Source organism: Nipponia nippon, unplaced genomic scaffold (genome assembly GCF_047370975.1).
Source record: "Nipponia nippon isolate SJK-2023a ecotype South Korea unplaced genomic scaffold, ASM4737097v1 scaffold_21, whole genome shotgun sequence".
NCBI lineage: Eukaryota > Metazoa > Chordata > Aves > Pelecaniformes > Threskiornithidae > Nipponia > Nipponia nippon.
The window spans coordinates 922,357-948,098 of record NW_028262338.1 but is presented as its reverse complement, the minus strand read 5'-3'; the positions used below and the strand labels follow the sequence as shown (position 1 = coordinate 948,098).

Genomic DNA, 25,742 nt, shown 5'->3' with positions numbered 1-25,742 from the left:
TATTGGCGGACGCTGAGATTGACGGGCGCTGCGATTGGCGGCCGCCGAAGGCGCGCCCCCATGTTGTTGTCAGGAGCAGAGAAGATGGCGGCGGCGGCGGTGAGGGGCATTGGGGGCGGGCTAGGCCGCGGCCTCCGCGAGCTCCGCATCCACCTGTGCCAGCGCTCCCCGGGCAGCCGCGGAGTCAGGTGAGCCGGGGCCGGGAGCCGCGGGGCGGGGGCCGGGCGGCCGCTCCGCGGGCGGGCCCGGCGGAGGGGGAGTGAGGCACCGGCCTGCCCGGCCCCTGCCGTGTCCGGTCCCAGCGGACTCAGCCACGGTAATCCGCCGTTCCTCCTTCCCTCCCCAGAGACTTTATCGAGCAGCACTACGTGACCCTGAAGAAGGCGAATCCCGACTTCCCCATCTTGATCCGCGAGTGCTCCGGCGTCCAGCCCAAGCTCTGGGCTCGGTACGGTGAGTGGGGGGTGCCCGCCGGGAGGCGCCACCAGGCGGCTGGAAGCGAGCGCCAGAGCCCTGCCGTCTGCAGCAGGTGGGGGGTTCAGCGATTCAGTAAGGGACATTGATGGAGGGGGAGCAGCTGCCCACGAGGCAAGGTGGGGATTGACTTCAGAGAAGTGTATGTGACCTGGTGGGAGGCAAAAAAGGGACCTGTGGCTCAGAAGGTGGTTTGCTAGCTTCTGACTGTGATCTCCCATGCCTGTAGGATTCCTATACAGAAAAATGTTTCTGTTTTTTCTTTGTTTTCACTGCGCTTTCAGTGAAATGCCAAGGAGCGAGCAGAAAAGCTCCTCCGTAAAAGCTTTGTCTTTTTCCTAAAGCCATCTGGCTTGCACAAAAATAAGTTGGGAACTTTCTTTCAAAGAGATGCAATGACTCTTTAAGCGCAAGTTTCCCAGTGCGAGCACGTGGGCCAGTAGAGCCTGCTGGTATAGTGCCTGTCTCTTGTCTGTATGTAACTTGCAAGGAAATATATCCCTAGGTAGGAGCTGCTGTAGAACAGCAAGTTTTTAGTGCTATTTTACTGAAGTGTTGGTGAGCATCTTGATGTGAGCAGGCTGAAAGCCACCATGTTGCTTTGCATGTGGTGGTGGCCTCTGCCCAGCTGCTGCGCAGCAGAAGTTAACAAAAAGAGGTAAGGAAACGTGTTAGGCTGCATTGGCTTCTCTCCAAGGGAAAGGCTGAGAATAAAGAGAAGGTGGAAACGATAACCTGGGCACAGGGAGGCACACTGGGGAGCGGTGGGTGTGAAAGGGTGGTGATGGGAGCCTGGGCTGTGACACCAGTGGCACTTGTGAAACCTAAAGCAGGGCTTTGGGTTGCCCTTGCACCAGAAAGGGACCAAGGCACCTGCCCCCTCTCTCATCCTCTGTCTTTCCTGCAGAGTTTGGCAAGGAGAAAAGCGTGCTGCTGAACAACTTTACCGTGGATGAAGTGGCCAAGGCCTTGGAGAACATTGTGAAAAGCCAGGTGTGAAGACAGACAGTAAATATGCGCACAGAATCATGCTGAAGACTTGACTGATGATCTTTAATGTAAAATGTGTATCTTTAACTTATCAATCGCATAAATGCAACGTGCTTACCCTGAGCTTCACATGTTGGGTTTAAAGCCAAAAGGAGATGCTGGAGGGAACGGCCGATGCAGCAGGGTTTATATGCACCTCCCGGGCATCAAGAGCCTGTCTGGCCAGGTTGCAGTTCAGCTCTGCCCCTGCACCAAGCTCTGGGGAGGCACAGAGCAGCCTGCTGGTAGCTATGAGGTGGCAAGGATGGAACAGCCGTGTCTTGCCAAGGATCAGCATCCCTGTGCAGCCAGCACTGGCGCTTACAGCTGGCGGTTAGACCCCTAACCAGCCCTTGGGAAAGCAGGGCACAGGGTGAACAAATGGTTTACTCCTCCTTGGAGTGCAGGGGGAGGGAAGGGAGGTGGTGTAGCCTAGGAGAAGGCAGACAACGTGGCATGGCAGGGACTGAAGGTGGAGGCTCCCAGGGGCTGCCCGACCATATCCAGCAGTGCTCGTGCCCGCTCCTGGAGTTCTGGGGTGCTCTGGTGCTGCTCAAGGGCCCGGTGCCCACCTTGCCTGACAAAGTCAGCAGCAGCCTGTGCAAGAGGAGAGGGGTGAGAGCTGGCTGGCTGCTGCAGCTGATCCTGTCTGCCCAGAGCCACCACTGTACAGCCCAGGGAACGGGGCTGAAGGAATTCCCCAGAGCCCTGCCAGACACTGAAGTCCCAAGCGAGGTAAATCCAGCCATGCTGATTGCTGGCCAGGAGTGCACAGAGCTTGAAGTAAACACAACTGAATCAAATGAATCCCCCCATAATAAAAAGGGTACAAATAACCTGCCCAAAAAACAATCATTGTCAATGAAAAGGAACTCCCCAGAGACACAAGAAGGGCTTCCACCTGCTGCATTACAAAAGTGCCCCCCTTGAGACATGTGTCTGGGTGCTGAGGAGTGGGGGGCTAGCATGGCAATGACTGAAGGTAGTATTTAAATAATAATAGTCCCCATCCCTGGCTTTGTGATCTCATGCTTCATTCTGGGGCATGCATCCCCCACTCTTACCTCTGGCCAGTGCAGGAAGAGGAGGTGCAGCAGCTCGAGGCACTGCCCCACCACTTTGGGGTCGGGCAGTGCAAGGGTGGGCAGCAGCAGGGGCAGGGCCAGCTGCTGGTGCAGCTGCTGGCAGTAGGCTGGCCCCTTCTCCGCTATATTGCACAGAACTGTCAGGACCTGGATGGAGAAGCCATGACAGGGAGTGAGCAGCGTTAGCGGGCAGCTTCCCGACAGGCTTAGGAGGGCTCCAAAGAACTCCCCATGTCCTCCCTGGAGGTCCTGCCAGGTGCTTCCCCAAAGCCATCTGCCCACCAAACAGCTGGATTTTGAATGGTCTTTAAAAGCCTTCTCTGTCCCCGTGCCAAACAGACGCAGCTGTACCACCCACCCCTTGGCAGAGCATCCCCCCAGGACCCCCTAAAGCTTTAGGGCCTTCCAAAAGAAGGTGGCAGCAGCCTCCCCAGGCCCACTCTAGGTGCTGGCACGCCTGGCCCCAAGTTAACATCTGCCTTGGGACCCCTCTTCTGTTGGGACAAGACTCTGTCAAGGGTAAATACAGACGTAGTGACTTCAGGGGAGGCGGATGGTGACTCCACCACAGCACGAGACCTTCTGCCAAGGTGTTGCTACCGCCCCAAGCCAACCTCCAACTTGAGCACTGTGCATGCGGGGTTCATGTTCCTGAAAGTCCAGCGCTTCCCCCCAGACCTGGGACACGAGGCAAGGTCTTACCAACACACTGACCATCTGGGAACAGGGCAGGAGCTGCAGCAGGGCTGGGAGCAAGTCCAGGGAGAGCAGAGCGGAGCAGAAGAAGGGCTCATCAGCTAGGGTGAGCAGAGGAGGAACATGTCAATGAAATCGAGGTTTCTGAGGGAGGTGTCTGTAGACAAGATGCCACGAGTCTGCCAGCAATCAAGGCAGGTGACTGCCACAACACAGCAGCAGCTCTGGCTCTGCTGACAGCCCGGCAGGATGCTCACCCGTGAGGTTGTTCAGCAGCCAGAGACACTCCTGTATGATGAATGGATGCTGCTGGAGGAAGCACTGCAGGATGAGGAAGAGGGCAATGAGCAAGCGTTCGTCCTGGATCTGGATTTCGCAGCCCGTCTCCTCTGCAAGCAGGTTACTGAGACACCGCACTACTGGGCAGACGAGCTGTGACGGTGGGAAACACAAAGCCCTTTAGCTGGACCGCATCCCCACAGCAATGCCGAGAACGGCCAGCATCCTGCCCACATCTTACCAGCTCCAGGCCATCAGCAGCATCTTGGGGGATTTCAGAAGCCAGGTCGAGCAAGAGCGAGGTGAGGGCAGGCAAGGCCCCCAGCGAGAGCAATGCTGCGTTGGCTGTATGGCTGCAAAGGGAAGGGAGAGCATAGTTGTTCTCAGCATTCAGAGACGAAAAACTGCTGCAGCCCTCACCAAACAATGGGCCCTGGAAATTTGGAGCGCTCTCCTGAACCACCACAGGGCTTGTTTCATGTTTGAATAGCAGCTTGTTTCTGAGCTTATGAGAAAGTTTAAAAGCTCATGGAAGACAGAGCCACTGGAATTATCTGTGCAGGTCTGGAAACAACAGCCCTGATCCTTCTTTGAGTACCTGCACATTCCTTTCTGCTGGGGCTGCTGAAAGAGATGGCACTGGAGCAGCCACGCCAAGGCAGGCAGAGACTGTTGGCAGTAGCCAGCCCAGCCAGGTACACTGGGCCAACCCCAGAAGCGCGAGGATTCAGGGAGCTTTCCTTGGGAGTGCGGGGGACAACTCCGGATATGGGGAGGTTACTGGGGGTGTGTTCAGAGGACTAGGAACAGCCTCTTCAGGTTTATCACCTGTTATCACCCTGTAAAGGAACTCAGTGATCCTTGAAACAGCATGTGTGTACGCAGATACGAGAGCAGGAATGCCCAGGATGGCAGGGAAATTGCTTTCCCAAGGGAAAGGGGCAAGGGGAGGCAATCCAGGTCCCCTCGCAGGACCTGAGCCTTTGTGCTTCTTTGTTTGGCTGCCCCCAGGGAACTCAAAATGAGGAGAAAAGCACATTTACCTACAAATGATGTAGTGGAGACACCATGCGAACTCCACGGCTGCTCCTATCCCAGCCTTGAGGCCAGAGCAAACCAGTTGAAGCATGTGCTGGGGGAGAACAGAGTCCAGAACCAAGCTAGGGTCAGAACAGCACAGTTAACGGAGGCACAGGCTAGAGCACAAGCAGGACAGACAACTGACAGGGAGACACTAGCCCTGGCCACCAAGCAAGGAGCTGCTCTCCCCCATTGTGGGGCCACATGCTCCAAAAACACACCTGGAAGAGACTGCAGCCTCAGGCACAACTAAGGCCCAGCACAAGCTCTCCCTGTCCATGGCAGGGCCTGGGGGCACTCAGGACACTTTGGCTGGGGTCACATTTTTGGCACTGGGGGCTGTCAAGCTGGTCTTTTCCTTCACGGGAGGAATACAGCCAGAATTTCCCTGCGAGGCTACCCGGCGCAACACTGTCCTTTACTGAAATGCCAGAGCTGTCTGCTCAGATGAGGCTGAGGGAAAAGCGTCAAGCCCTGTGCCCTGATCTGCAACAAAACCTCCATAGTTCTGGTAGGATTCTGCTCTGAACTATTAATATCACTGGGATAGGAAAGGCGTTGCTGTCCCTGGCATGCAAATACCACGACGGGCCCCAGGGCCCATTCTGATGCAGGGTTAAGAGGCTTGGACTCACGGTATGATCTCTGTGGGAGCTTCCTTGGCTTGGAGGAGCTGTGAGAGGACGTAGCCCAGACCTTCCAGCACAGCCTCATGTGGGGACTGCAATCAAACAGAACAAAGCTAATCCCACATGACAGAGCCAGGGGATCCCAGGGTGCCAGCTCCCATGCTGGTGAGAGGGCGATTTGTAACAGCATCTTGGTAACAGCAAACCAAGCAGTTGAGCGGCGCAGTCTCTCCATGCCCGGAGAAGAGGGGGCACAACAGGGGACCGGGAATGACAGAGCAACCTGTGGCCACACCAAAGCTGAGCTGTCCCCCCTCCCCGCACTCACATGGGCTGCAGCTGTAGGGATCCAGGAGCCCAAACACAGCAGCAGTGCTGCTTTGAGCATTGAGATCTGCAAACGACAGCCCTGGTCACTGTTGGCCTCATATGCCTGCTAGACCCACAGTGTGCAGGGGGGAGAAGTCTGTAGCTCCCCATGTTACAGACTGTTTATCGGTAAGCCACAGTTACGGATGTGAGAGATTCAGCTGGAGAAGAGCACAAGGTGGTGACCTGAGCCCTGAAAACAGAGTGCAGGAGGGCCCATGAGAGACCCTCACCCGCAAGGCAACAGCCCTCTGCAGATGGGTCTCTGCCCATGGCCACAGCTGGAAGGCAGGCTGGTAACTCAGTACTGTCAGCCAGCGTCTAAAGGGCATAAGAAAAGGTGTCTTTCTGGGGCAGGGCAGGGGAAGAGTGTGGCTGAGCTATTTCACCCACCTGGATGCAGGATGCCAGCACTGGAATGATGCCCTGAGGCAGAAGTTGCTTCCTCACAGCTTCACTTTCTACTACCAGGTTCCCCAGCGTGTACAAACACAGCTCCTGAAACACGCCGAGAGAGCAGGTCACCTCCTCCGCACTCCCCAGCGGAACCCTGGGCAGCCAGCAAGGCCTCTAGGTCCCTGCACCGAGAGATGAGGGCACACAGTTCCCCTGAACGGGGCAGAAGCTGTCTTCAGAAGGGCAAACATAGATGGATACTGCCGGACTCTCCACCTACCCCGTTCCCAGCTGTATCAGCTTCAATTTATCTTTTTTCTATCTGGCTCAGGTTGGGATCTGATCACTTCTACTTTGGAGGTTTTTCAGGCTTCTAATTATTGCTATGACACTTCCCTGAGACTCCTCTAATTCCACATTATTCTCCTGGAGACTGCGATGTGCTGCATTAAAATGTGATCATCACCTTGGGGTTGCTCCCCATCTTGTTCCTTAGCTCTGATCCTGTCTGCTTCTCAAAGGAGAACAGCGGGCTGCACAAGGCGCACTGCTCGGCAGCTGGCAAAACACACGGGCATCCCAGAGAGACTCCAACTGTTCGCTCCTTTGCCTGGATCAAACTGCACAGCTTGGAGCCACAGGCGCTCTGCTCTTCCCCCCGACCTGGATGAAAGCCTGCCTGCTTATTGCATGAAAGTAAGCTGACAAAGTAGCTGTCCCTGCATCCCAGCCTGCAGCTGCTCATTTCTTTCACTTTTCCAAGATCTTTTAAAACAGCTAAACTGACCTGCATCTAGTATTTCTGCTTTACCCACCACACAGACATCAAGGTACCTCCTGTCCAGGCCCAGCCTGCATCCAGAAGCCGGACCACACAGCTGATGATGGAGTCCAGCTGCCACAGCCTGCAGTCCCTGCTTCCCCAAACGGTGCTTGGAGCTCAAGAGGAGGAACCCCTTGCAACTGGGGCAAACCACTGCGTCCTGGGCTGCAGCAGGAGGATTTGCCTGGCCCGGATGAGGCTTGGGAGCATTTAAGAGCAGCCTGCAGCTACCTGGAAGGGGGTGCAAACATGATGGAACCAAACTCCTCTTGGTGTTGGGATGGGGCACAGTGAAGGGGGTCTCCGTATTTCCAAGACTTGGCCAGACAAAGCCTCGCTACCCTGGGCTAGCAGCGGGGGCAGTCCTGCTCCAGAGGGCCCCTTCCCACCAGCACTCCTATGTGAGCCACGTTAGGCTAAGGCTGGCCAAAAGAGGTCAACACCCAACTGCTACCAAAGGATTATCAGGTGCCAGAGCCTTGACAAACGTAAGCACACATCTTACCGTGAACTCAACACTGTGTCCTGAGAGGTAGGTGAGGAGATAGGAGGTCACTGGCAGACATGCCTCAGCCACAGCAGGGTCACTGGAGTGGGAGAGCTCGTGGAGACAGCGGGCTGCCTCCATCTGCATGTCAGCCAGGCTGCTGGTGAAGAGCCCGATGAGTGTCCGGATGCTGCCGTCCAGCCTGGTGGAACCCAAAGGGTGCTCTCACCTCCTGCCTTCCCACCCTGGGCCACACACCAGCTCACCCACACAGCACTGGGACAAAGGGCCACTCTGGACACACCCAAGATAACAGCCATGCCGTGCCAGACCTGGGCTGACCTGACAAACTTCTGCTGAGTCTCCTTGTTCTGCAGAGCCCAGCGGAGGCGGCCGAGTGATCGTTTCCTGTCTCCTGAACCCCTCTGCATGCCTCTGAGCAGCTCAAGAACCTATTAAAAAATTAAAAGATGGGCAAATTTCAAGCAGTGCCAGGGTTAAGATTTCATCCATTAATCCCAGAGGCAAAGAAACCCAGGCACAAAGATGGTCATAAAGAACTTTACTGTTTCTCACTGAGTCTGGCAGTGACTTGGAAGACACTCCCAAACCCACCCCAACCAGGCTCCTCCATATGCCTAGAGGCTGGGAAGACCCCAGGGACCCCCATCACCACGAACATCATGCTCTTCACCTCATCCTCCGAGAGAGGGTCTGGCACGTTCTCTGCTCCATCCTGTCCAGCCTCCTCTGCTGCGGTGTCCTCCCGCAGAAGCCGCTTGCTGACCAACTGCTCCTGCCGCCGGGCTTTCCTGAGAGCTGTGATCGAATTGGTCATTGTCACCACGTGCCTAGGTCAAGAGGCTTCTCCATCCCACCAAAGAGCCTCATTCCTTTTAACAGGGAGAAACTGCCAGTTCCTCCTCACGTCAGCCGGGGGTCACACTAGGCAGTGACTGCATTCGGACCTTGCACGCCGCAGGGCTGCGGGGACAGGCACGCATCAACGCGTGAAGCCACGGCTGGGCAAACCGGTATGAAGGCAGGACAGAGGCGTGAGGACCAGAGCAGCCGCACTGGGAGGGACCCAAAGATGGTTTTAGGTAGGCGAGACCTTGGAAAAGCCAAACCTCAGGGAGGTGGCCGAGGAACGGGGCATCCAGGGCAGGAAAGCCACGTGGATTTAAAAAAATAAGGCTGTAAAACACTTCCTCGAGCAAGCAGGGAGCCCACAGATGCCAGCCATCCCCTCCGACCCGGGGATGTGCAGCCAGGCGGGACGAGGCGCCGCTCGGGTCCCGCTGCGGGGCAGAGCTGGCGGCCGCGGGGGCTCCCAGCAGCGGCCCCGCCACCGGGGGGGTGCCACAAACCCGCCCGGCCCCCCGGCCCCGAGCGCTCTCTTCAGGGCCCGGCCCCGTCCTGCCGCGCTGCCCGCTCCCCGCCCGGGCAGGCCCCGGCCCCGGCCCCGGCGCGGACCTGCCTCTCGCTCCCGCCGCCGGGCCCGCAGCTCCTCCGCGCCGCTGCCGCTGGCCCCGGGCCCGCGCCGCCGCCGGCCCCACATGGCGGCGAGGAAGGGGAGGCGGAGGCGGCGGGGAAGAGGAGGCGGAGGCCGGGCCGGGCCGGGCCGAGCCGAGCCGCGGGGAGGAGGCCGAGCAGCGCCGGGCGCGGGGCGGGGCGGCGGGAGCGAGCGGCAGGGCCGGATCGCGGAGGCGTCGGCGAGGCCGCGGCTGCTTTGCCGGCTCCCGGCCCCCGGGCAGCCCCGGGAAGGGCGGCCGAAACGACCCCAACCCCCCCCCGCCCCGGCGGCTGGGGCCCTGCTGTCCCCCGCTAGGGCTCGGCCGGCGGGTCCGCCCGCAGCCCGGGGAGCCCTGGGGCCGGGGACCAGGCGCCCCCCTGCCTCGCCAGCTTCCAGCGCAGGAGGAGCAGGGTCGGCCCTTCCCGGTGCGGGGTTCTGCGGGGGCACCCTCCGCCATCCCGCTGCTGGGGCTTCAGGAGGGAGCTTGGCCGGCCGCCCTGCGTGGCCGGGGTCTGTCATGAGCAGGACGTGGTCACCCTCTTCGGAGCAGCCACGGCACCGGCGCCAGGGATGGGGCGCAGGCCATCGGTGAGGGGACATAGACACGAGTGTGCATGGCGGGGGGAAACCCGCCAGAGGATGAACTCCTCTGGTCTTGCAGGGCTGAAACCAGCCAGCCTCCAGGCTCAGGCAAGGTTTCTGTTCACACAAGGCTGGATTGCATGTTTATTGAAGCCAAAAAAGCCCAGAGACTCACCAGAAACATGAGATAATGGAGTTCAGTGTCCTGGGATCTTGTACGGTGGTGATGAGAACAAGAAAGTCATCACCCAAAAGACGGCTCCAAAACCACATGTCTTTGAAGTGGGGTGTGGCTGGTGTCCTGGTTTCAGCTGGGATAGAGTTGATTTTTTCTTCCTAGTAGCTGGTATAGTACTGTTTTGGATTTAGCATGAGAATAATGTTGATAACACACTGATATTTTATTTGTTGCTAAGTAGTGCTTACACCAGTCAAGGACTTTTCAGCTTCCCATGCTCTGCCCGGTGCACAAGAAGCTGGGAGGGGGCACAGCCAGGACAGCTGACCCAGACTGGCCACAGGGCTATTCCATACCGTATGGCGTCATGCTCAGTATATAAACTGGGGGGAGTTGGCTGGGGGGCAGCAATCGCTGCTCGGGGACGGGCTGGGCATCAGTAGGCAGGTGGTGAGCAATTGTGTCGTGTATCACTTGCTTTGCATATTATTATGGTATTATATTATTATTATTATTACTACTACTACTACTACTACTACTACTACTACTACTACTACTACTACTACTACTATTCTATTTCATTTTACTTCAATTATTAAACTCTTCTTATCTCAACCCACGAGTTTTCTGACTTTCACCCTTCCAACTCTTTCCCCCATCCCACTGGGGTGGGGGGAGTGAGCGAGTGGCTGTGTGGTGCTTAGTTGCCGGCTGGGGTTAAACCACGACAAGGGGCCACTGAGGAAGCAGAAACAGAAGAGCTCATTTTTCCCCAGAAAGCCATTTGGGGGAATTTGCAGCTGGTGGCCAGGAATGAGCAATTAAAAGGTACCAGGCCCAGACAGTTAGAGCTGCCAACTTCACCCAAGTGAGCAGTGAGGAGAACTCAGAAAGGCAGCTATGATTTTTCCACTATGCACACAGGAGTGGTTTCATGTAACCCGAGAATGGAGAAGAGGAATCATAGAATTGCTAAACTCCTCTGCACAAGGAATTGCTTAAGCAAAGGCAGAAAAAGCAGTGCAGCACTCTGCCTGAAACGCCAAGAACAAGAAAACAAGCTGCAGTAGATGTAACGACCAAAAGGAGACCTTCCCTTCATCCACCCCAGCAGCAGAGTGCCAGAGCACATGGGACAGGCAGCTTCTGCCCCAGATCTTGCATTGATAGTGTCTTTCTGCAATGCTGCATTAACAACAAACTGGGAATTGCATCTTCTAGCCATGCAGTTTTGTTGCCTTTCTGAAATCCAACATAGGCAGAGAAGTCCCTTGGGTAAGAAAAAATCTCTGATGTGTCTTTCCAAATGCCTGGTGCTCTCTGCTCACCGATGGGACCATTAACATTTTGGCATAGGCACAGCCACCAGCTGCCTAAGGAGCATGGGGGAAGCGATGAGAGTTCCTTGGCCAAGCTAAGTAGCCAGGTTGCCAAGGAAGCCAATCTTGAGTGAAGAAGTACCCTTCACAGTGTTGGGCTCTGTGCACAGTGGATGGGAATTTGTCCCGTCCCCATCCTATGTGAGACACAGGCAGCTGGCGATGGTCTGGATACTGGGTATGACAGTCTCGTACCCTTCTGCATTGCCTCTGGCAGGGTGCTCAGCACCCAGTGGGCTCCGAGGCACAGCAAGCCCAGAGCATCTGGAAGAAAAGGTGTATTTGGACTGGTCCCCAGAGTGCATTTAGGGCACCTTTACCACACTCTCTTCCCTGATCCTTCCTAGGAAAGTGAGCAGCATTGGCACTTAGACCGAAACCCTTCCTAGCCTGCAGCTTCAAGAGCCCCTTGCTGCAGGGAAGCGAAGCAGAAGTCACTGGGGTGGTTGCTGCGTGGCGCGTTGCTTCCCGTGGCACAGCCAGCCCTGTGCAGCTCAGGAAGTCACGCAGCGGGAGCAAGGGCAGCGCCCAGGAGCCTGCCCCAGGTGCCCGCCAGCCCTGACGGCGTGGATCTAAACGCAGGCAGGACGGGCTGCGGAAGCACCAACGGCAGCTGGAAAACACCTGCAGGCGCTGAGGTCTCATCCGGCTAGAGGCAGGGCAGATCAGGCGCAGGAGAGAGCTTAGCACTTGCAGAGCCTTTGGCACCTAAGCCCTGGATTTGACAGCAGCTAGAGAAGCAGCCGTGGGGCAAGGAAATATTTCAGTCCTGAACTGGCTGGTGAGTCACTGGACAAACCCACCCCCGCTTTGTGTTGCCACCCCTGGTGAGGGCGAGGGGAGCTTCACACCAGTGCTGGAGGAGAGCTTCTCCCCGGGAGGGAGGTGCAGCCCTGTGACGGCACAGAGAGGTAGGGAAAGCTCCGTCCTCAGAGGTTTTTGAGACACGGCCAGAAAAAGCTGTGGCTGATTGGGGCTAGAGCTGTCAACAGACCCGCTCGAAGCAGGAGGTTGAACTGGAGACCCCCAAAGACTCCTTGCCACTGCCCCGGCTGGGTGCTCAGACAGAGCTGAGTCAGCACATTCTTAGGAGCCTTTAATCTTTGCTTGCTGCTTTTTTGCAATCTGTTTATAAGACTCTCCCGTCAGCTGGACAGCAAAGCAATACTTGGTGCTGACACGGATGCGTACAGACCCTCAGGAATTATTTTCTGCTGACCCCTTGGAAGCTGGTAATGAATCAAATTGCTGGGTGAGAACAAGGAAAATATGAAACCCTCTGTTGCAATTTCCTGCCCCAGATTACAGCACGCCATGCAGAGAAACAAACAGATCTGTGGCTCTACTGTCCTGTGCTCAGACTGGCTTCACTGTCTGTAACTGAGCATTTCTAGTTCCTCCTGATCCGTGGAATTTCCTGGTCACTTTGGCATGGGAGTCTCTGCAGGAAGGCAGCCCAGGCAGAAAGCGCAGACCGTGGCGTCTGCTGCCTTGGGAGGAGCCACCCTGCCTTGCTGAAACCCTGCTTTTGGGGTTTGGTAAGACCAGGGCCACCGACTCCCTGCCAAGGAGTGGGTGGAAGAGGTGTAGCTTTTGGGTGTTTCACGGGTGAAACGGGCTGGGAGCTTTGCCCTGAGTCGTGGCTGAGTAGCCAGGTGGGTGCTGGTGGGGTGCACTGGACCCACGCAAAGGGCAGCTGGGCAGGAGTGGTGAGGGCAGCGCTGTGTCCCTGAGGGGTGGCTCTCTGGGGCTGAACCTGCTCAAGTCAGCCCTCCTGTTGGCTGGATCTGAATGGTCCCCTCAGCTGCCACTGCCACAAGAGTGCTGCCTGTCACCATTGCTCTCCTCATTTCTAGGCTGTTCACCATGAATGTGGCTGTTCTCCTCCTCCTGGGGCTGGGGCTATCGGAGGTAGAAGGCAGGTGTTTCTTCAATCGCACTCAGGAGCACTGTGTGTGCTACAACCTGTCCCAGGAAAGCCTAGGCAGCATCATCCAGTGTCTCCCAGCCTCTGTCGTGGAGTTTCGGGGGGGAGAGCTGGAGAGATACGCAGCCTTTCCCATCAGTGGCCTGGACTCCTCCACCATTGAAATGCTGGACTCCCTTGTCATCAGGAAAATAATTTTTGGTGATCTCTTGGTGCCTGAGATACTCCTTGCCCAAGTCCTGAGGTTCTTCTCCTACACCCGGGTGCGGGAGCTGGTGTTTGAGAGCTGCATTTTCAAGGGAAGAGGAAACTGGGCTGAAATGACTGGCCAGAACTTGCCCATATTGTCCCTGCACTTCCACAATGTGACATCTGCCCCACTGACGGGCCGTGAGCAGGACCTCTCTAGTCTGAGCAGCTGGCTGGAGACCCTGCAGGAGCTGGCTGTCACTGGCTCCCATGTCACCAGCCTGCCCTGTGGCATTGGAAGGGTGTTCAGAGCTCTGCGCTCCCTGGACGTGGCACAGAACAGCCTTGGGGATGAGCGCTTGATGCCTGCCTTTTGCGAGGGGGCTTTCCCTCAGCTCCAGGTACTGAGTCTGCAACGCAACAACCTGACATCCTACCACAGTGTGTGCAAAAGTGTGCAGCTGCTGCGTGAGCTCCAGCATTTAGATCTCAGCCAGAACAAGCTCATGGCAGACCCGTCCTCCTCCTGCCAGTGGCCAATGGCCCTTCGAATTTTTAACTTGTCCAATACTGGCTTGGATGAAGTCCTCACACCTCTGCCTCCCGGTCTAGAAGTGTTGGACATGAGCTGCAACCACCTCCATGCTGTAGACATCTCCCTCACCTCCCTGAAGAAGCTCTTCCTGAGCCAAAACATGCTGCAGGCTGCCCCATCCATCAAGAATTACACCATGTTGGACACCCTCCACCTTGGCAACAACTTGATTACAGAGCTGCCATGGGATGAGGTGAAGCTCCTGAGGCACTTATGGCATGTGGATGCAGCTGGCAACCCCTACAACTGCTCGTGCTCCGGGGCCAGGGGGCTCCAGGAACTGGCGGGCATGGGGCACCTTGGGCAGGGCTGGCCCCAGGGCTACACGTGTCACTCCCCACCTCGCTACCAGGGCAGGCTGGTGAAGGACGTGCCAGTCTCGGTGCTGCAGTGTAATAGTGCTGCGGTGATTGCCCCTGTCTGCATTGCACTCGCCCTGCTCGGCATGGGTGGGGCCATCTACCTGGTCAGATCCAGGCCCGGGCTTGTCCGGCCCTGCCGCCGAGTGTGAAGGGGACAGCCCCAAAGGCTGCAAGGCCAGGAGCTCCATGGAAAGACTCACAGGACCCCCAAGTGCTGGTGAGGGGCTCTTTGGGTGTCCCCAGTCCAGGCTCCCCTGTGGAGCAGGACTGTCCCCAGCATTATCCCACAGTGGCTGTGGCTTTGCCTGTCCAAGTTTTGGGAAAACTCCCCAAGCAAAGCCCCTTGCTCTGCTCTGTCCCAGGGCCGCACCCTCCCAGAGGGGTTTTCCTTATGGCCAACTTCAACTCCCCAAGCCCCAACATGCACCCATTGCCCCTGTGATATAATCTGCCCTGAACAAGAGCAGCTCAGCTCCATCATATTTGCACCACTGCAGGTGGCGCTCGGATGCCACAAGGCTCACTGGGGTCTGGTGGTCCTTGTAGCCCTGTGCCTCCCAGCCCAGCCCTCCTTGCAGCCTCTGCAGCCCCTCTGCTGATCCTCGACCTCTTCTCCATGGCTGGGCCATGGCTGTGAGGATGTGTGGTTTGTGAGGCTGTCTGCTTAACTGCTTTTCAGCATAAGAGAAAAACCACAAAAGACAGGAAAATTAATGAATTAAATACCCCTATACAAAAATGAGCAGGAGGTAACAGAGACAGCAACCAAGACCCAAGCTCTCAAGGCACTGGTGGACAAGCCCCCCAAGTGTGATCTCGAAGAGGTTCAACCAGAAACTTTTTAACTGATAAGAAGAAAATGGGTTTATTCTGGGTTTTGGGTTATTCAGAAAATGTCTCATAGGAAATATAGAAAATTGATTTTGGGATGCTGAGGGAGACTAGGGGATTGTGCAAAACTTACTGGGGAACGCTTATGGGAAGGATCAAAGGGAGGATCATGATGGGTGGGTGGGGAAGGAACAAGCATGGGAAAATGAGGATGGGGAAGAAGGGGACTGGTCATGGGTAGGCAGTGCTTACCTGGCCAAGCCTAGCGCTTCGTCCCCGTGGTCTGTCTTGCCTTCTCATTAAAATCTATTCCTGGGTATTTTTTGTGTCACCTCACTATTCTGTTCGTACACACATGCATGTGAGCTGTGAGCAAACACAGGCTGGACTAGTCGGTGGGTGAGAAACCAGTGTGGAAAGAGCCAAGGCTGGAGGTGGAGAGTGGCTAAACAGAGCCCAGGGTCCAGCCGTGGATCTGTGATGGGCTTGGGGTCTGCTGCATGTTCAAGGGCAGACGGGTGTGCACTTGCCTGTGGGTCGAGGGTGGGGGTGTGGGGTCGTCCCACCACCCCACATCAGCCCTGAGCAACTGGAGGGGAGGGATGGGGCCGTGCCACCCGTGTGCTTGTGTTTGTGGGAGTGCTGTTGGTGATTAGACGGGTGCTAGCAAAGGTACTGCTCTGCTTGTGTTGACCCGTGTGGACATGTGTACACCAGGTGTCTGCATTTGCATCTTGGGAACTGGTGCTCAGCCTTGCTACTGTCTGGACGTGGGAACAGGGAGCAGCAGCTGCTGTCTAATAGATGAGGAAGGAGAAATCCCTGTGTCCCAGAATCCTAGGACTCTCTTTCCCTTAGCAGCACCCACGTGAGGCACAACCCCACCCCTTGCTCTGCTCCTGATGGAGCCCCAGATGCTTCTTGCTCCATTTGCAATGACGGCTCATATCCAGCCTGGCATCACCCTCATGCCTGAAGACATTTGGGCAGGCAGAGGCTCAGGGAAGCAGGGGCAGCCTTGTAATCTCATTCTATAGGGGGAATGGTGGCAGACAGAGGGACACGTGTGCATGTCCTCATTGTGCCTGGTTCTGTCCGAATGCAAGGGGCAGGGGCTGTCCTGGGACCTCTCCCCTGTCTCCCACAGAACACAGAGATCTTCAGCTTCTGCATTTCCTTTTGTGCTGCTTTCTTGGTATGACTGATCTCCCATAAATGTGATTCTGTTTGTGGTTGCTTCTGGTGTCTAGAAAAACCTTTATGATAGTCCAAGTTCCCTCATCTCCTGTCCCCAGCTTGCAAGATGTCCCTCTTGGAGGCAGGAGCACGCCAATGGAGGGAGTGGGTCCCGGCACCCAACTGCCTCCCATGGCCCTGCTGACTGCTTGGTCAGCCCGGCTCAGCCTCCAGAATGTGGTGCCTCCAGGCTGGACTTGGTCCCTGCCTGGCTCTGCCCACACGACTGTGCCTGACACCCATTAATAATGCAAGGGAACACGATATCCCCATGTAACCCCATCCCCTGCCCTGTCCAAAACAGCAGCTCAAGGGCTTCCAGTACTGAGCTAGCGATGGACGCTGGGGAGGTGAGTGCCGTTGTGGAGGACATCACAGGGTGGTTTGGAGGGATCTGGCCCCTGCCTTCACTGCGGCATGGCCAGGCGCTGCCCAGCTCCCCAGGGGTTCATCCAGCTCCTGGCAGGTGCTGGGTGCGTGGGGCAGGACCCGGCTCATTCCCCCTCTGCCCTGTGTCCCAGCAGGACGAGCGGGATGTGTGTGTACGAGCAGCTGTGGGACTCCACCAGGCAGCAGGTAGAGCTGGGGCTGGGGACACCTGCATTCAGCCCGAACCCCCATGCCAGAGAACTGGGCTGGGGTGGCAGCCACAGCTGTGGTGGCACTGGGACCACTGGCCACGCATCCTCCCCACCCTGCTGGCTCTGAGCACCGTGGTCATAGTGGGAGGGCTCAGGGATGATGTGAAGCCCTGGGACCTGGCCCCAGGCTGCAGGGAGAGACAGCGCTGGGGCACGTGGGGATGACCCCCCTGCACCACCCCACACTCAGTGTTTTCAGGGCCAGGGGAAAGCTGGGCGGCCAGCAGTGAAGACCCCCTGCAGCTTCTCTTCGCTGGGAAGGAGGTCCAGGTGAGAGCGGCAGGGACCTGGGCATCAAGGGGATGAGGGCCCCCAGGGAGCCGGACGCAAGCAGGGGGGCCTGTCCCAGCCACCTGCCATGCTCGGGATGCAGATGAGTGCTGAGGTCGTGGGCTGATCCTGCCCTACACCCCTATGGGCCCCTCTCTTGTGGGGGGGTTATGAGATAGCAGGGGAAGGGAGGGGGTCTCCCCCAACCCCTGCCAGTGCCAGGCCCTCCATGCCGTCCCCCCGCCATCTCTATCCCAGTGTGCCCAGTCCCTCCTTTAGCCTACCTCCTTTGGTCATACCGGGATGGGGGAAACCTGAACGTTATCACCCTCCCTCCCTCGTGCCAGGACAGCTGCTTGGCTGTCGATGGCATCTTCCACTTGGATGCAGGACAGGTATTGTGAGCCCCAAGTCCTCCTGCATCCCTGTCCCCAGCCAGATGAGCCAGGGACATGCTGGCCCAAGCCGTAGGCTGGGACACCCAGCTGTGGTCCCAGAGGCACTGGGCACCACTGTCAGCTCCTCAGGTGTCGCAGGCAGTGCTGGGGACCCGGGGCTTGGTCCTATGTGTGGCTCTCCTGGTGTTTCTCAGCCCTTCCCTGTTTCCTCTTGGGTGCTGGATCATGGCTGCTGTGCTGTGCCGTGCTGTCTGTGCCTTACTGCCCATGCCATGCTTTCTCTGGCGTGCTGTGCACCACTGTGCCATGCCATGCCATGCCATGCCATGCCATGCCATGCCATGCCATGCCATGCATGCTGTGCATCTACACTGTGCCATCCATACTGGGCTACCTGTGCTGTGCTACCTGTGCCATACCATCTGTGTTGTGCTGTCTGATCTGTGCCAATGCCCTCTGTCCATCCTGTGCCATGCCGGCTGTGCCATGCCATCCCTGCTCTGCTGGCTACATCTCTCCTACCAGGAGAAGGTCCTGGAGTTGGCAAGACCCCAGCTGGCCCTGGTTCCCCTTGGCTACAGTGTGTCCCTGCTGCTGTGGGACCCCCATGGCCCTGGGACCCAGCTGCCATTCCAGAGCATCATTTGGCAGGTGAGTGCACAGGGCATGGCAGGGGAGAGGTGACAGTGCAACTGCACAGTGCTGGGCTCCTGGGTCGTCCAGCTGACCCCAGTCCTGCTGGTATGGGTGTGAGACCCAGCCACGGATGCCAAGAACTGACGGCTCCCAGCTTGACCAGCTTGTCCCCAGGTGATCGACACTGTCTTCCAAGAACTGGAGGCTGTGGGGGGTGATGCACAGAGCCTGCAAACTGTCAGCCTGGTCCAGGTAGGGCAGGAGCAGGGCTGGCCAGGATGCCGTAGGGTGGGGGTCCTGTTTCCTCTCTGCCACTGGCCGGACCCTGCTGCACCAAGGGGCATGTATTGCCCCAGTACTAACATCCAGTCCTCTATGCTGGAGGGTGACCAGGGGCTGGACACTTTTGGATCCCAGGTTTTCTCACCTCTTCACAGGACTTCCCAGGCATGGGAAGCCTGGGCTGCCCATGGGGCATCTTCCAGGCTGCAGCAGCATGGTGGGAATGGGGGAGCCCTCTAACACCTTCCTGCCCACTGTGTGGCTGAACTTTTCCTGCCAGCCACTGCTCCCTGTGGCCTGAAGGCCCTTCCCACATGCGCCTGGTTGGCACAGGAGCGATACCAGCTCTTGCCACCAGGCCGGGCACTGCCCTTGGCTCTGGGATGCTGCCAGGGACCTCCCAAGTTCCTCAGGGGGGTCTGGCATTCCCAAGGCTCTGCCTTTCCCCGGCCCCGGGGGTGGAAAAGCTGGAAGTGACCCTGAGATCTCTCCCTTCCCAGCCCTTACCACAAACAACCTGGGGGCTCTGGTGAGCGTGGGATGCCAGCAGCCCCCTCTTTCTGCCCTCCTGCCTAACGCAGCCTGTTCCAGGTTTGCGCCCCCGACAAAGCCTGGGACCTGCTCCGTCCTGATGGCCGAGTCCTGCAAGTGATGGATGTCACGCCACTGGGCCTGTAGGTACCTGATGCCGTGTGGTTGGGCAGCTACTCCTGGGTACCCCAACATTGACCATGGGGCTGGGCAGCGAGCATGGTGCCCAGCCAGAGGACAGCCAGGGGTATCCCTCAGGGGGACCGGGCATGCAGGAGACAGGTGGATGTGACCCTCCCTGCTCACTCTTGTCTCTCTCTGCTTCCAGGATGGTGGAGGAGGCAATGGAAATTGCTGTGCCCGATGCCCAAACTGCCATCAGTGTCTATGCCTGGGGGCTGGCTGCCATCCCAGCACTGCAGCCCCCCGCAGATGGGCGCTTGGCCATGCAGGGGTGAGGGATTCAGCCAGTATCTCGCAGGGTTGGGAAGGATTGGGTCACAAGGTGCCAGGGCTGGCTCCAGGCACCACTACAGCCCCACTCACATGCCAGCCTCTCCCTAGCACCAGCAGCCTCTTCACTCTCACCGTGGAGCGGGAGCTGGAGGGCGGCAGGCGACAGCGCTCAGCTCTCAGGATCCTGGCATCCCCTGGGGCCCCCAGGCCCTGCCCTGAGCCGTACGTACCAGAGCTCCGGCTCTGTGCTGGGGCTGAGCCGGGGCCTCTCTCCAGCACTCCCGTGGTGCCTGCGGTGGGGTTGGTGGGGGATTCGGTACCAGAGGTGAAGCAGGAGAGACCCATATACTCCAATGGAAGCCCATGGCTGGGAGCCACGCCTCAGGGATGTGGGCTTGCTCCCAGCATGGCTAACCCATCCTCAGGCTCTCATGGGTCAGGGCTCAGCCTGCCTGGGCGTGTGGGTCCCAGCCCCACCCCTCTCCCGGGTTGTCTCTTGCCCCACATGCAGGGCACCAGCTGCCGGCCACCCCCCGCCTGACACCAGCTGCCTGCCCTGGATTGTCGAGAGGCTGCTGGAGGGGAACAGCCTGACGTTCCTGCTGCTGTGTGTGACACTGCCAGGTAGCCCCTGGGACTGGGACGCTGCTTTGGGCTGCCCCTTCCCTGAGGTTTCCCCCCTACCCTGCCCCACACCTGGCACTTGGTCCCTGGCCACTGCCCCGGGACACCTGCAGTCATTGGAAGCCAGACACCGGCTCCACTCATCCCCATCAGCCCTGACCCTGTGCCAGGCACCGGGATGTCCCCATGCTCTGTGGTCCCTGCCCAGGGCTTGTTGCTCCCCCAGACACCTCCAGAGAAGAGATCCTGGCAGCCCTGGGGCTGGCTGAGCGGGTGAAGGGGCTGGCCAAGACGATCTCAGCCACTCTCTGGGACCCGGCACAAGAGGTTGCAGCACGTCGAAGGGAGATCCGAGGGCTGCGGACAGAGCTGCTGGCTGGAGCTAGCCTCCCAGACCAGAAGATGGCTGTGGCCCAGCTGCGGAGAGTCCTGCGGGAGCTGCAGGTGAGGAAACACCCCTGGCCACCAGGTGGGACCGATCCCTGCCCCTGTTGGATGAGATCCGGGCTCCATCCTGCTGTCAAGATCCTTGTCTGGCACTGAGGGCAGGGGCTGGGGGCTGCCTGCCAGGGAAGGCGAGACGGTGGGGGTGGGATATGTTCCTGGAGCTGTGCCCTGCCTGGAGGTCTCCAGCACCCCAGCAAGGACCCCCAGCCCCTTTTTCCAGGTGCTGAAGAGCCAAAGGTGGGAGAAGAAGCAGGCAGCGGCCGAGGTGCTCAGGACAAATCAGATATGCCAGCCCAGTGCCAAGGTGGGGACAAGTCAGGCCACGTCCCCCTCATCCAGGACAGCCCAGGTGCAAGAGAAGCTCTGAATCCTGGTTGCATCCCCATAATGTCTCCTCCTGCTCCCACAGGACCAGGTCTCCGCAGGGAATACAGCACCAGGCCAGCAGCCTGGGACCCAAACACCCCTGACCGGTGCCAGTCTGGAGCCAGCAGGTCCAGAGCGTGGGGACAGGCACACGCCCCCAGCCTGGGTGGCCGATATGTGGGCACGGAGCATCGCTTTACATGGTGGGAAACAGCTTTGCTCAGGGCCTGGAAGAGGCCTCAGTCCTTCGTTTAAACTGACTTCTTCAGCCCCGCCACGTCACGCTTGTTCTCCTTCCTTCTCCCCACCCAGGAACGGGTGCCAGCGAGAGCGGTCAGGGAGGGGACAGCCAAGCCCTGGGGAGCACAGGTCAGGGCTTGCTGGAGGAGCCCCCGCCGAGCAAAGCGCCACAGTCGTGGCCACTGACTAGGGGCGACACGGTGAGTGGGAGCCCACTGGGTCCCTGGCTGCTGCTCCTGGGCAGGGGCGGCACCCAGGGCCTGCAGTCCTCTGCACTGACAGCACTGGGTCCCCAGGCTGTCCGAGCTGGCTCTGCTCTCTGCCAGGCAGGGAGCCAGTGCCAGCCACGCCCATCCCTGGAGGTCCAGTACGCCCTGGCCAAGGCACAGAGGCAGTGGCTGCGGGCTCAGCGCTGCTTGCTCCTCCAGCGAGAGCTCAGGGATGGGGCAGTGCCAGGCCAGGAGACGACCAGGGAGGTGGGCATGGGAAGAGAGCCCATCACTGTGGGCTCCAGGCTCTCCTCCTTCCCTGGCTCTGCTCTCCAAGGGCAGGGCAGCCCCAGGGAGCAGAGACACCCCAGAACTGCCCTGTCCTTGTCCCTGTCCTCTGCAGTGGGACACAGCTTGCTGGCAACAGGAGGTGGCCACAATGCGCCTGAGCCTGGAGGCAGCACAGAGGGAGAGAGAGGCGGCCGAGTGGGACCTGGAGGCCTTGCTGCAGAGCCATCAGCAGGAGAGGCAGGCCTGCAGGCAGCACCTGCTGCAGGTGGGCAGGGAGGGCTAGGGACACACCTCCTGGCTGCCAGGGCCATGCCAGGCAGCCCCAGGTGTCCCAGCAGGTGCTTCGGGACCAGCAGCGCCTGGCAGAGGAGCAGAGGGAGGCGCTGGACCGCCAGCACCGGGTGCTGCTGCAGGAGGTGCTCCAGGATGCCGTGGAGCTCGCCGTGCACAACCAGCAACTGCGAAAAGCCAGATGGCTGGGCACAGCCGATGCTGCCACACAGACGCCCTGAGCCAGCATCCCAGGGTGGTGGGCACTGCTGCCCTGGCAGGCAGGCGGGATGGGATGCCTGCAGACTCCTGCCACCTCAACCCCTCCTCCCTCGAGTGAGCCACCAGCCCTGATGCCAGGGGACCAGCCAGCCCCAGTTAAAACAGAGGGCAAGGCCTCCCGACCTGCCTGCTGAGAGCTGCTCCCTGCAGAAACCTGGCTCCAGGGAGGGTGCTTGCTGGCAGAAGTAGGGAAGTGCTTCACCCCTCTGCCCCCACAGGAAAACCCTGCATGGGCAGAGTGGGTACGGTGGAGGGCTGGTGGCCCCCGGGCTGCTGCCACGGGGAATAAAGCGGGTGCCCGTTCACTGATGAGTGTCAGGCTCGGACATGGCCCTGGCCCCACAAACCTCTGCCAAGTGAAACAGATGCCTTCCTGCAGGGAGGACAGACACACTTGTGCTGTTGAACCACAACTTTAATAATCCCATCCAGAGCCAGTGGTGACTTCTGCCTGCCAGGAACTCACTAGCCACAGCATTTGTACAAATTAGAGTGCTGTCTCCCTTTTGGGGAGCAAGTGAAACAGTTCCCACATCCCCCTATTCCCCATCTGCTCCACATGGAGCAGTGACACCGTGCCTGAGAAGGGGAAATGGGGCCTAAAGACAACAGCCCTTCAGCCAGGGGCTGGGGCAAGGGGTGGGCTGAAAAACCACAGAGAGAGGTGGGAGAAATGCCTCTGTGGCATGAGTCTCTCCAGGCAGCAGCACCCATCCCAATGCAGATGGCTGGTACCTCTCCAGACCCTGAGGGAGAAACCCTCTTCCTCACCTCACTAAGGGCTCAGAGTGGGCACAGGCCGGGAGGTGGGCCACCTCCCACAGCACCGAGACTCCCCTGAAGCCAAGGGCTGGGGATCAGCTGAGCACATCGGATGGACGTGGCCCCCCCCGCCACAGGGAAGCACCATCCACAGGAGTCAAAACAGCATCAGGCAGCGATCGTGCAGCAGGGCTGCCTGCATGCAGAACCTGCAGCACAGTGGAACTAACCACTGCAGGAGCATTTACAGGCACAAGAAATGAGCGCGCTCTTTGGTGCAGGGAAGATGGGGGAAGCAGCTTGAGAATGTGATACACCACATGAATGAGGTGTTCAGGACCCAGCCTATTGTGCAGGAACCCCATGGCACAGAGCCCAGCCGGGCTGGAGCAGGGCCCAGCCTACCCCCTGGAATCAGGGACAGGGCACTCTCCCCCTCAGCTCTCCTCCTCCGGGGGCCCCTTGCTTCTCTTGCATGCACTCACCAGTAACGACTCCCTGCAAACAGTAGCGTGGGGAGGCCAACAGCCAGAGCACCGCTGTGCTTCCAACACCAGCCCCAGCACAAGCACTTAACACCCCTGAGGAACGACTAAAGACTGCCCTGGTGTACACAGGGTAGGAAGGCAGCAGCTACGTGACCCCATAGTACAAGTGAACAGCGAGGCCGATGCATGAGATGGCAACAAAGAAGAGGAGGGTGAGCTGTAAGTTGAAGAGGGTGACGGACAGGAGGGCATTGACGAGGATAGAGCAGGAGATCACGAAGAGCCTGGTGATGTTACTGCTGTGCTTCATGACCACGGACATGATCAAGCCATTCAAAGCCTGGCTGACCACAATCACCAGCACCCAGGAAGAAAAGCCCTCCAAGAAACCACCCTCTGTGCTGCTCCAGAAGTAGCCGATCAAGTTGAGCAGGACCCCAAAGAAGTAAAGGAAGAGGTTCTGAAGGCTGAGAGGCAGCGCCTGGGTTTTCAGGATGGCTTCCGTGTAGACAGCAGACAAGCCTGATATCAGGCAGTACACTGAGATCAGCAACAAGCCCACCAGTGTGATGTGCAGCTGCATCTTGGAGGGGCTGCCAGGGTCCTGCAGGCCACCACAGCTGTAGCTCACCCCAGCAGCCACCAGCAGGAAGAGAGCCAGCCATTTGCGCATGGCGAGTCTTTGGCGCAGGAAGAGGCTGTAGAGGAGCGCGGTGCTGACGATCTTTAAGTTACTCAAGACCTGGTAGGTGCTGGGATCCATGAAGAGCTGCATGTGAACCACCAGGTTGTTGTTGGCAGCATAGAGCAGGGCAGAGAGGGCGAAGGGGGCAACGTGGTGCCACGACACCGCAACTCCCAGCAGCTCCCGGTTCCAGGTCAGCAGGAACAGGAGGGAAAACACCAGTTTTGTCAGTTCAACAAGAACCACGACGGATGTGGAGCTGAAGGGGATCATCCCATCCACCTTGCACAGGGTCAGGAGGGGAGCATGAGAGCCGTATATGGCTACGGACAAGACCAGCATCAGTCCCCACAGCCCCCTCCGGAGCACCCGGTTTGCAGAGCCAGCAGCATTACCAAATATCACCATTTTCAGGCAGTAGTCAGCAATGGCAAGCTGCTATCAGTGCAGACAGGCCAGACAGACTCACACCCTAGAACATTCAAGAAGAGACCAAATACCATGAATTTAATGAGCCTGATTAAAACAGGATGTTACCTGCTACATTTCTGATGCAGTGGTAGAGAATGGTTTTGTCTTTCGTTAGGAAGAGAACTACAAGCCTCACCAGGAAGCCACACAAAGCATGTTCCTAGGGCAAAGCGTGCAGCTCGGCAGAAGGGTGCATGGGTGGTGAGCATGATGACATGTCACAGGTAGCCTTTCAGTCCGCAGGGGCATGGGGAGAAGTGATGGGAAAAGGCAGCTGGGAAACCATCGGCTGCTGATGCTTCCAAGCTACTGTGGGTTAGCAGAGTGATCAGCACTGTCACGATGCTCTAATAAATACCCCATAACCAGACCCGCTGATGTCTCGCAGCGATGTGGTGTAAAGCCCTTTTCCAGTGGAAAAGAATTGTGTACGTGACATGCCCCTGAAAGCCCTAGGAATCTCCTGCGCCTGCTAACTAAGGAGTACCGTTCCTACAGTCACTGCTGCCAAAGGGCTCCTCACTAGTCCCGACCTTTTTTCAGTGAACTGAAATAGTCCTGGACTGTCTTTTCAACGTTGGGGACAGCATAGTTCTGAGCGGCGTATATCCCTGTGCAGGTCCCAACCACGAATCCCAGGACGGCCGAGAAGCGAAGTTTGGCTACCAGGTAGCCTGCCAGGAAGCCTTTGAGAAAGGGTGAGGCCAGCAGAGAGCCATCCTGCAGAGAAAAGAGTGAGGCCACTGGGCAAGGTGGGCTTGCACAGGGAATGCAGAGCAGGGCCCTGCCCCAGGGATTTTTTTTTTTTTTTAACCAAGCCCCCTCAAGACGGGTGCCTGGTCCGGCCCGAGGCACACGGGTGGCCACACCGGCGGGGGATGCGCGTTACCTGCCCCACGCCAGCGTGCACCTCGTCCTCCACCCTGCGCTGCAGGCTCTCCAGCCGGTCCTTCAGGAAGGCGAGGTCCTTCAGCTTGGGCAGCGGGTCCTGGGGGAGACACGCAGGCTGATGCCCGGCAGCGTCCGGGGACAAGGAACCAGCCCAGCAGCTCCCGCGGCCCCGGGTACGCCGCGCCCACCCCGGCCCGCCGCGCCGCCCTGCTCACCTTATCGTCCGCCATCTTAGCGCAGGCGCTGCCCGCCGCGCAGGCGCTGCCCGCCGCTGATTGGACCGCAGGGAGGCACGTGACGCCTCGCGTGCCCACCCCACCCCGCCCCACCCGCCGCCAGCCTGCTCAGCGCCATCTTGAG

At 58.6% G+C, this 25,742-nt stretch overlaps 6 protein-coding genes across 12 annotated transcripts; 3 read left to right on the top strand and 3 right to left on the bottom strand.

The window, feature by feature from the left end:
* The first annotated feature begins 30 nt into the window (after window positions 1-30).
* NDUFA2 (NADH:ubiquinone oxidoreductase subunit A2) lies at window positions 31-1,587 on the top strand. Of its 2 annotated transcripts, none has more exons than XM_087759960.1 (3): window positions 31-188; window positions 347-453; window positions 1,382-1,587. In XM_087759960.1, the coding sequence occupies exons 1-3, from the start codon at window positions 61-63 to the stop codon at window positions 1,471-1,473; spliced, it is 327 nt and encodes a 108-aa protein (XP_087616086.1). In that variant the 5' UTR covers window positions 31-60; the 3' UTR covers window positions 1,474-1,587. The 2 variants fall into 2 exon arrangements, with proteins under 2 accessions (XP_087616086.1, XP_087616085.1); XM_087759959.1 differs by having other exon boundaries at window positions 347-529.
* On the bottom strand, window positions 1,501-10,193 carry TMCO6 (transmembrane and coiled-coil domains 6). Its single transcript, XM_087759950.1, has 12 exons — window positions 8,824-10,193; window positions 8,042-8,166; window positions 7,690-7,799; window positions 7,366-7,549; window positions 6,035-6,139; window positions 5,279-5,364; window positions 4,607-4,723; window positions 3,805-3,916; window positions 3,542-3,716; window positions 3,291-3,385; window positions 2,568-2,735; window positions 1,501-2,100 (listed from the first exon to the last, which is right to left on the bottom strand). The coding sequence occupies exons 1-12, from the start codon at window positions 9,461-9,463 to the stop codon at window positions 1,936-1,938; spliced, it is 2,082 nt and encodes a 693-aa protein (XP_087616076.1). The 5' UTR covers window positions 9,464-10,193; the 3' UTR covers window positions 1,501-1,935.
* CD14 (CD14 molecule) lies at window positions 3,942-15,783 on the top strand. 6 transcript variants are annotated; one of them, XM_087759954.1, is made up of 2 exons: window positions 3,942-4,258; window positions 12,859-15,783. In XM_087759954.1, exons 1-2 carry the CDS (start codon window positions 4,197-4,199, stop codon window positions 14,222-14,224), a joined length of 1,428 nt encoding a protein of 475 aa, XP_087616080.1. In that variant the 5' UTR covers window positions 3,942-4,196; the 3' UTR covers window positions 14,225-15,783. The 6 variants fall into 6 exon arrangements, with proteins under 6 accessions (XP_087616080.1, XP_087616084.1, XP_087616081.1 ...); XM_087759958.1 differs by lacking the exon at window positions 3,942-4,258 and adding an exon at window positions 8,189-8,450; XM_087759955.1 differs by lacking the exon at window positions 3,942-4,258 and adding an exon at window positions 11,217-12,254.
* Window positions 15,784-17,937: 2,154 nt separating this feature from the next.
* On the top strand, window positions 17,938-21,130 carry LOC148055503 (uncharacterized). The gene is made up of 6 exons (XM_087759938.1): window positions 17,938-18,102; window positions 18,262-18,339; window positions 18,961-19,043; window positions 19,229-19,354; window positions 19,465-20,996; window positions 21,106-21,130. The coding sequence occupies exons 1-5, from the start codon at window positions 17,938-17,940 to the stop codon at window positions 19,895-19,897; spliced, it is 885 nt and encodes a 294-aa protein (XP_087616064.1). The 3' UTR covers window positions 19,898-20,996; window positions 21,106-21,130.
* Window positions 21,131-21,220: 90 nt separating this feature from the next.
* On the bottom strand, window positions 21,221-25,164 carry SLC35A4 (solute carrier family 35 member A4). The gene is made up of 2 exons (XM_087760207.1): window positions 25,025-25,164; window positions 21,221-24,492 (listed from the first exon to the last, which is right to left on the bottom strand). The coding sequence occupies exon 2, from the start codon at window positions 24,426-24,428 to the stop codon at window positions 23,481-23,483; it is 948 nt and encodes a 315-aa protein (XP_087616333.1). The 5' UTR covers window positions 24,429-24,492; window positions 25,025-25,164; the 3' UTR covers window positions 21,221-23,480.
* LOC148055502 (SLC35A4 upstream open reading frame protein) lies at window positions 24,501-25,648 on the bottom strand. Its single transcript, XM_087760208.1, has 3 exons — window positions 25,598-25,648; window positions 25,381-25,479; window positions 24,501-25,211 (listed from the first exon to the last, which is right to left on the bottom strand). Exons 1-3 carry the CDS (start codon window positions 25,610-25,612, stop codon window positions 25,014-25,016), a joined length of 312 nt encoding a protein of 103 aa, XP_087616334.1. The 5' UTR covers window positions 25,613-25,648; the 3' UTR covers window positions 24,501-25,013.
* Window positions 25,649-25,742: the final 94 nt, after the last annotated feature.

Excerpts from the sequence above, each read along its gene's own strand:
- LOC148055503 (XM_087759938.1), top strand. The coding sequence starts at position 17,938 with ATGCCATCCCTGCTCTGCTGGCTACATCTCTCCTACCAGGAGAAGGTC. Across the intron at positions 18,103-18,261 it reads TCCAGAGCATCATTTGGCAG|GTGATCGACACTGTCTTCCA; the intron begins GTGAGTGCACAG and ends GCTTGTCCCCAG. Across the intron at positions 19,355-19,464 it reads GGGCGCTTGGCCATGCAGGG|CACCAGCAGCCTCTTCACTC; the intron begins GTGAGGGATTCA and ends GCCTCTCCCTAG.
- NDUFA2 (XM_087759959.1), top strand. The coding sequence starts at position 61 with ATGTTGTTGTCAGGAGCAGAGAAGATGGCGGCGGCGGCGGTGAGGGGC. Across the intron at positions 189-346 it reads CCGGGCAGCCGCGGAGTCAG|AGACTTTATCGAGCAGCACT; the intron begins GTGAGCCGGGGC and ends TTCCCTCCCCAG. Across the intron at positions 530-1,381 it reads AGCCCTGCCGTCTGCAGCAG|AGTTTGGCAAGGAGAAAAGC; the intron begins GTGGGGGGTTCA and ends TCTTTCCTGCAG.
- SLC35A4 (XM_087760207.1), bottom strand. The coding sequence starts at position 24,428 with ATGGTGATATTTGGTAATGCTGCTGGCTCTGCAAACCGGGTGCTCCGG.
- CD14 (XM_087759954.1), top strand. The coding sequence starts at position 4,197 with ATGGCACTGGAGCAGCCACGCCAAGGCAGGCAGAGACTGTTGGCAGTA. Across the intron at positions 4,259-12,858 it reads GCAGTAGCCAGCCCAGCCAG|GCTGTTCACCATGAATGTGG; the intron begins GTACACTGGGCC and ends CCTCATTTCTAG.
- TMCO6 (XM_087759950.1), bottom strand. The coding sequence starts at position 9,463 with ATGTCCCCTCACCGATGGCCTGCGCCCCATCCCTGGCGCCGGTGCCGT. Across the intron at positions 8,167-8,823 it reads GCGGCGGGAGCGAGAGGCAG|CTCTCAGGAAAGCCCGGCGG; the intron begins GTCCGCGCCGGG and ends ATTCGATCACAG. Across the intron at positions 3,386-3,541 it reads GCTGCTGAACAACCTCACGG|CTGATGAGCCCTTCTTCTGC; the intron begins GTGAGCATCCTG and ends TGCTCACCCTAG.
- LOC148055502 (XM_087760208.1), bottom strand. Across the intron at positions 25,212-25,380 it reads TGCACGCTGGCGTGGGGCAG|GATGGCTCTCTGCTGGCCTC; the intron begins GTAACGCGCATC and ends TTTTCTCTGCAG.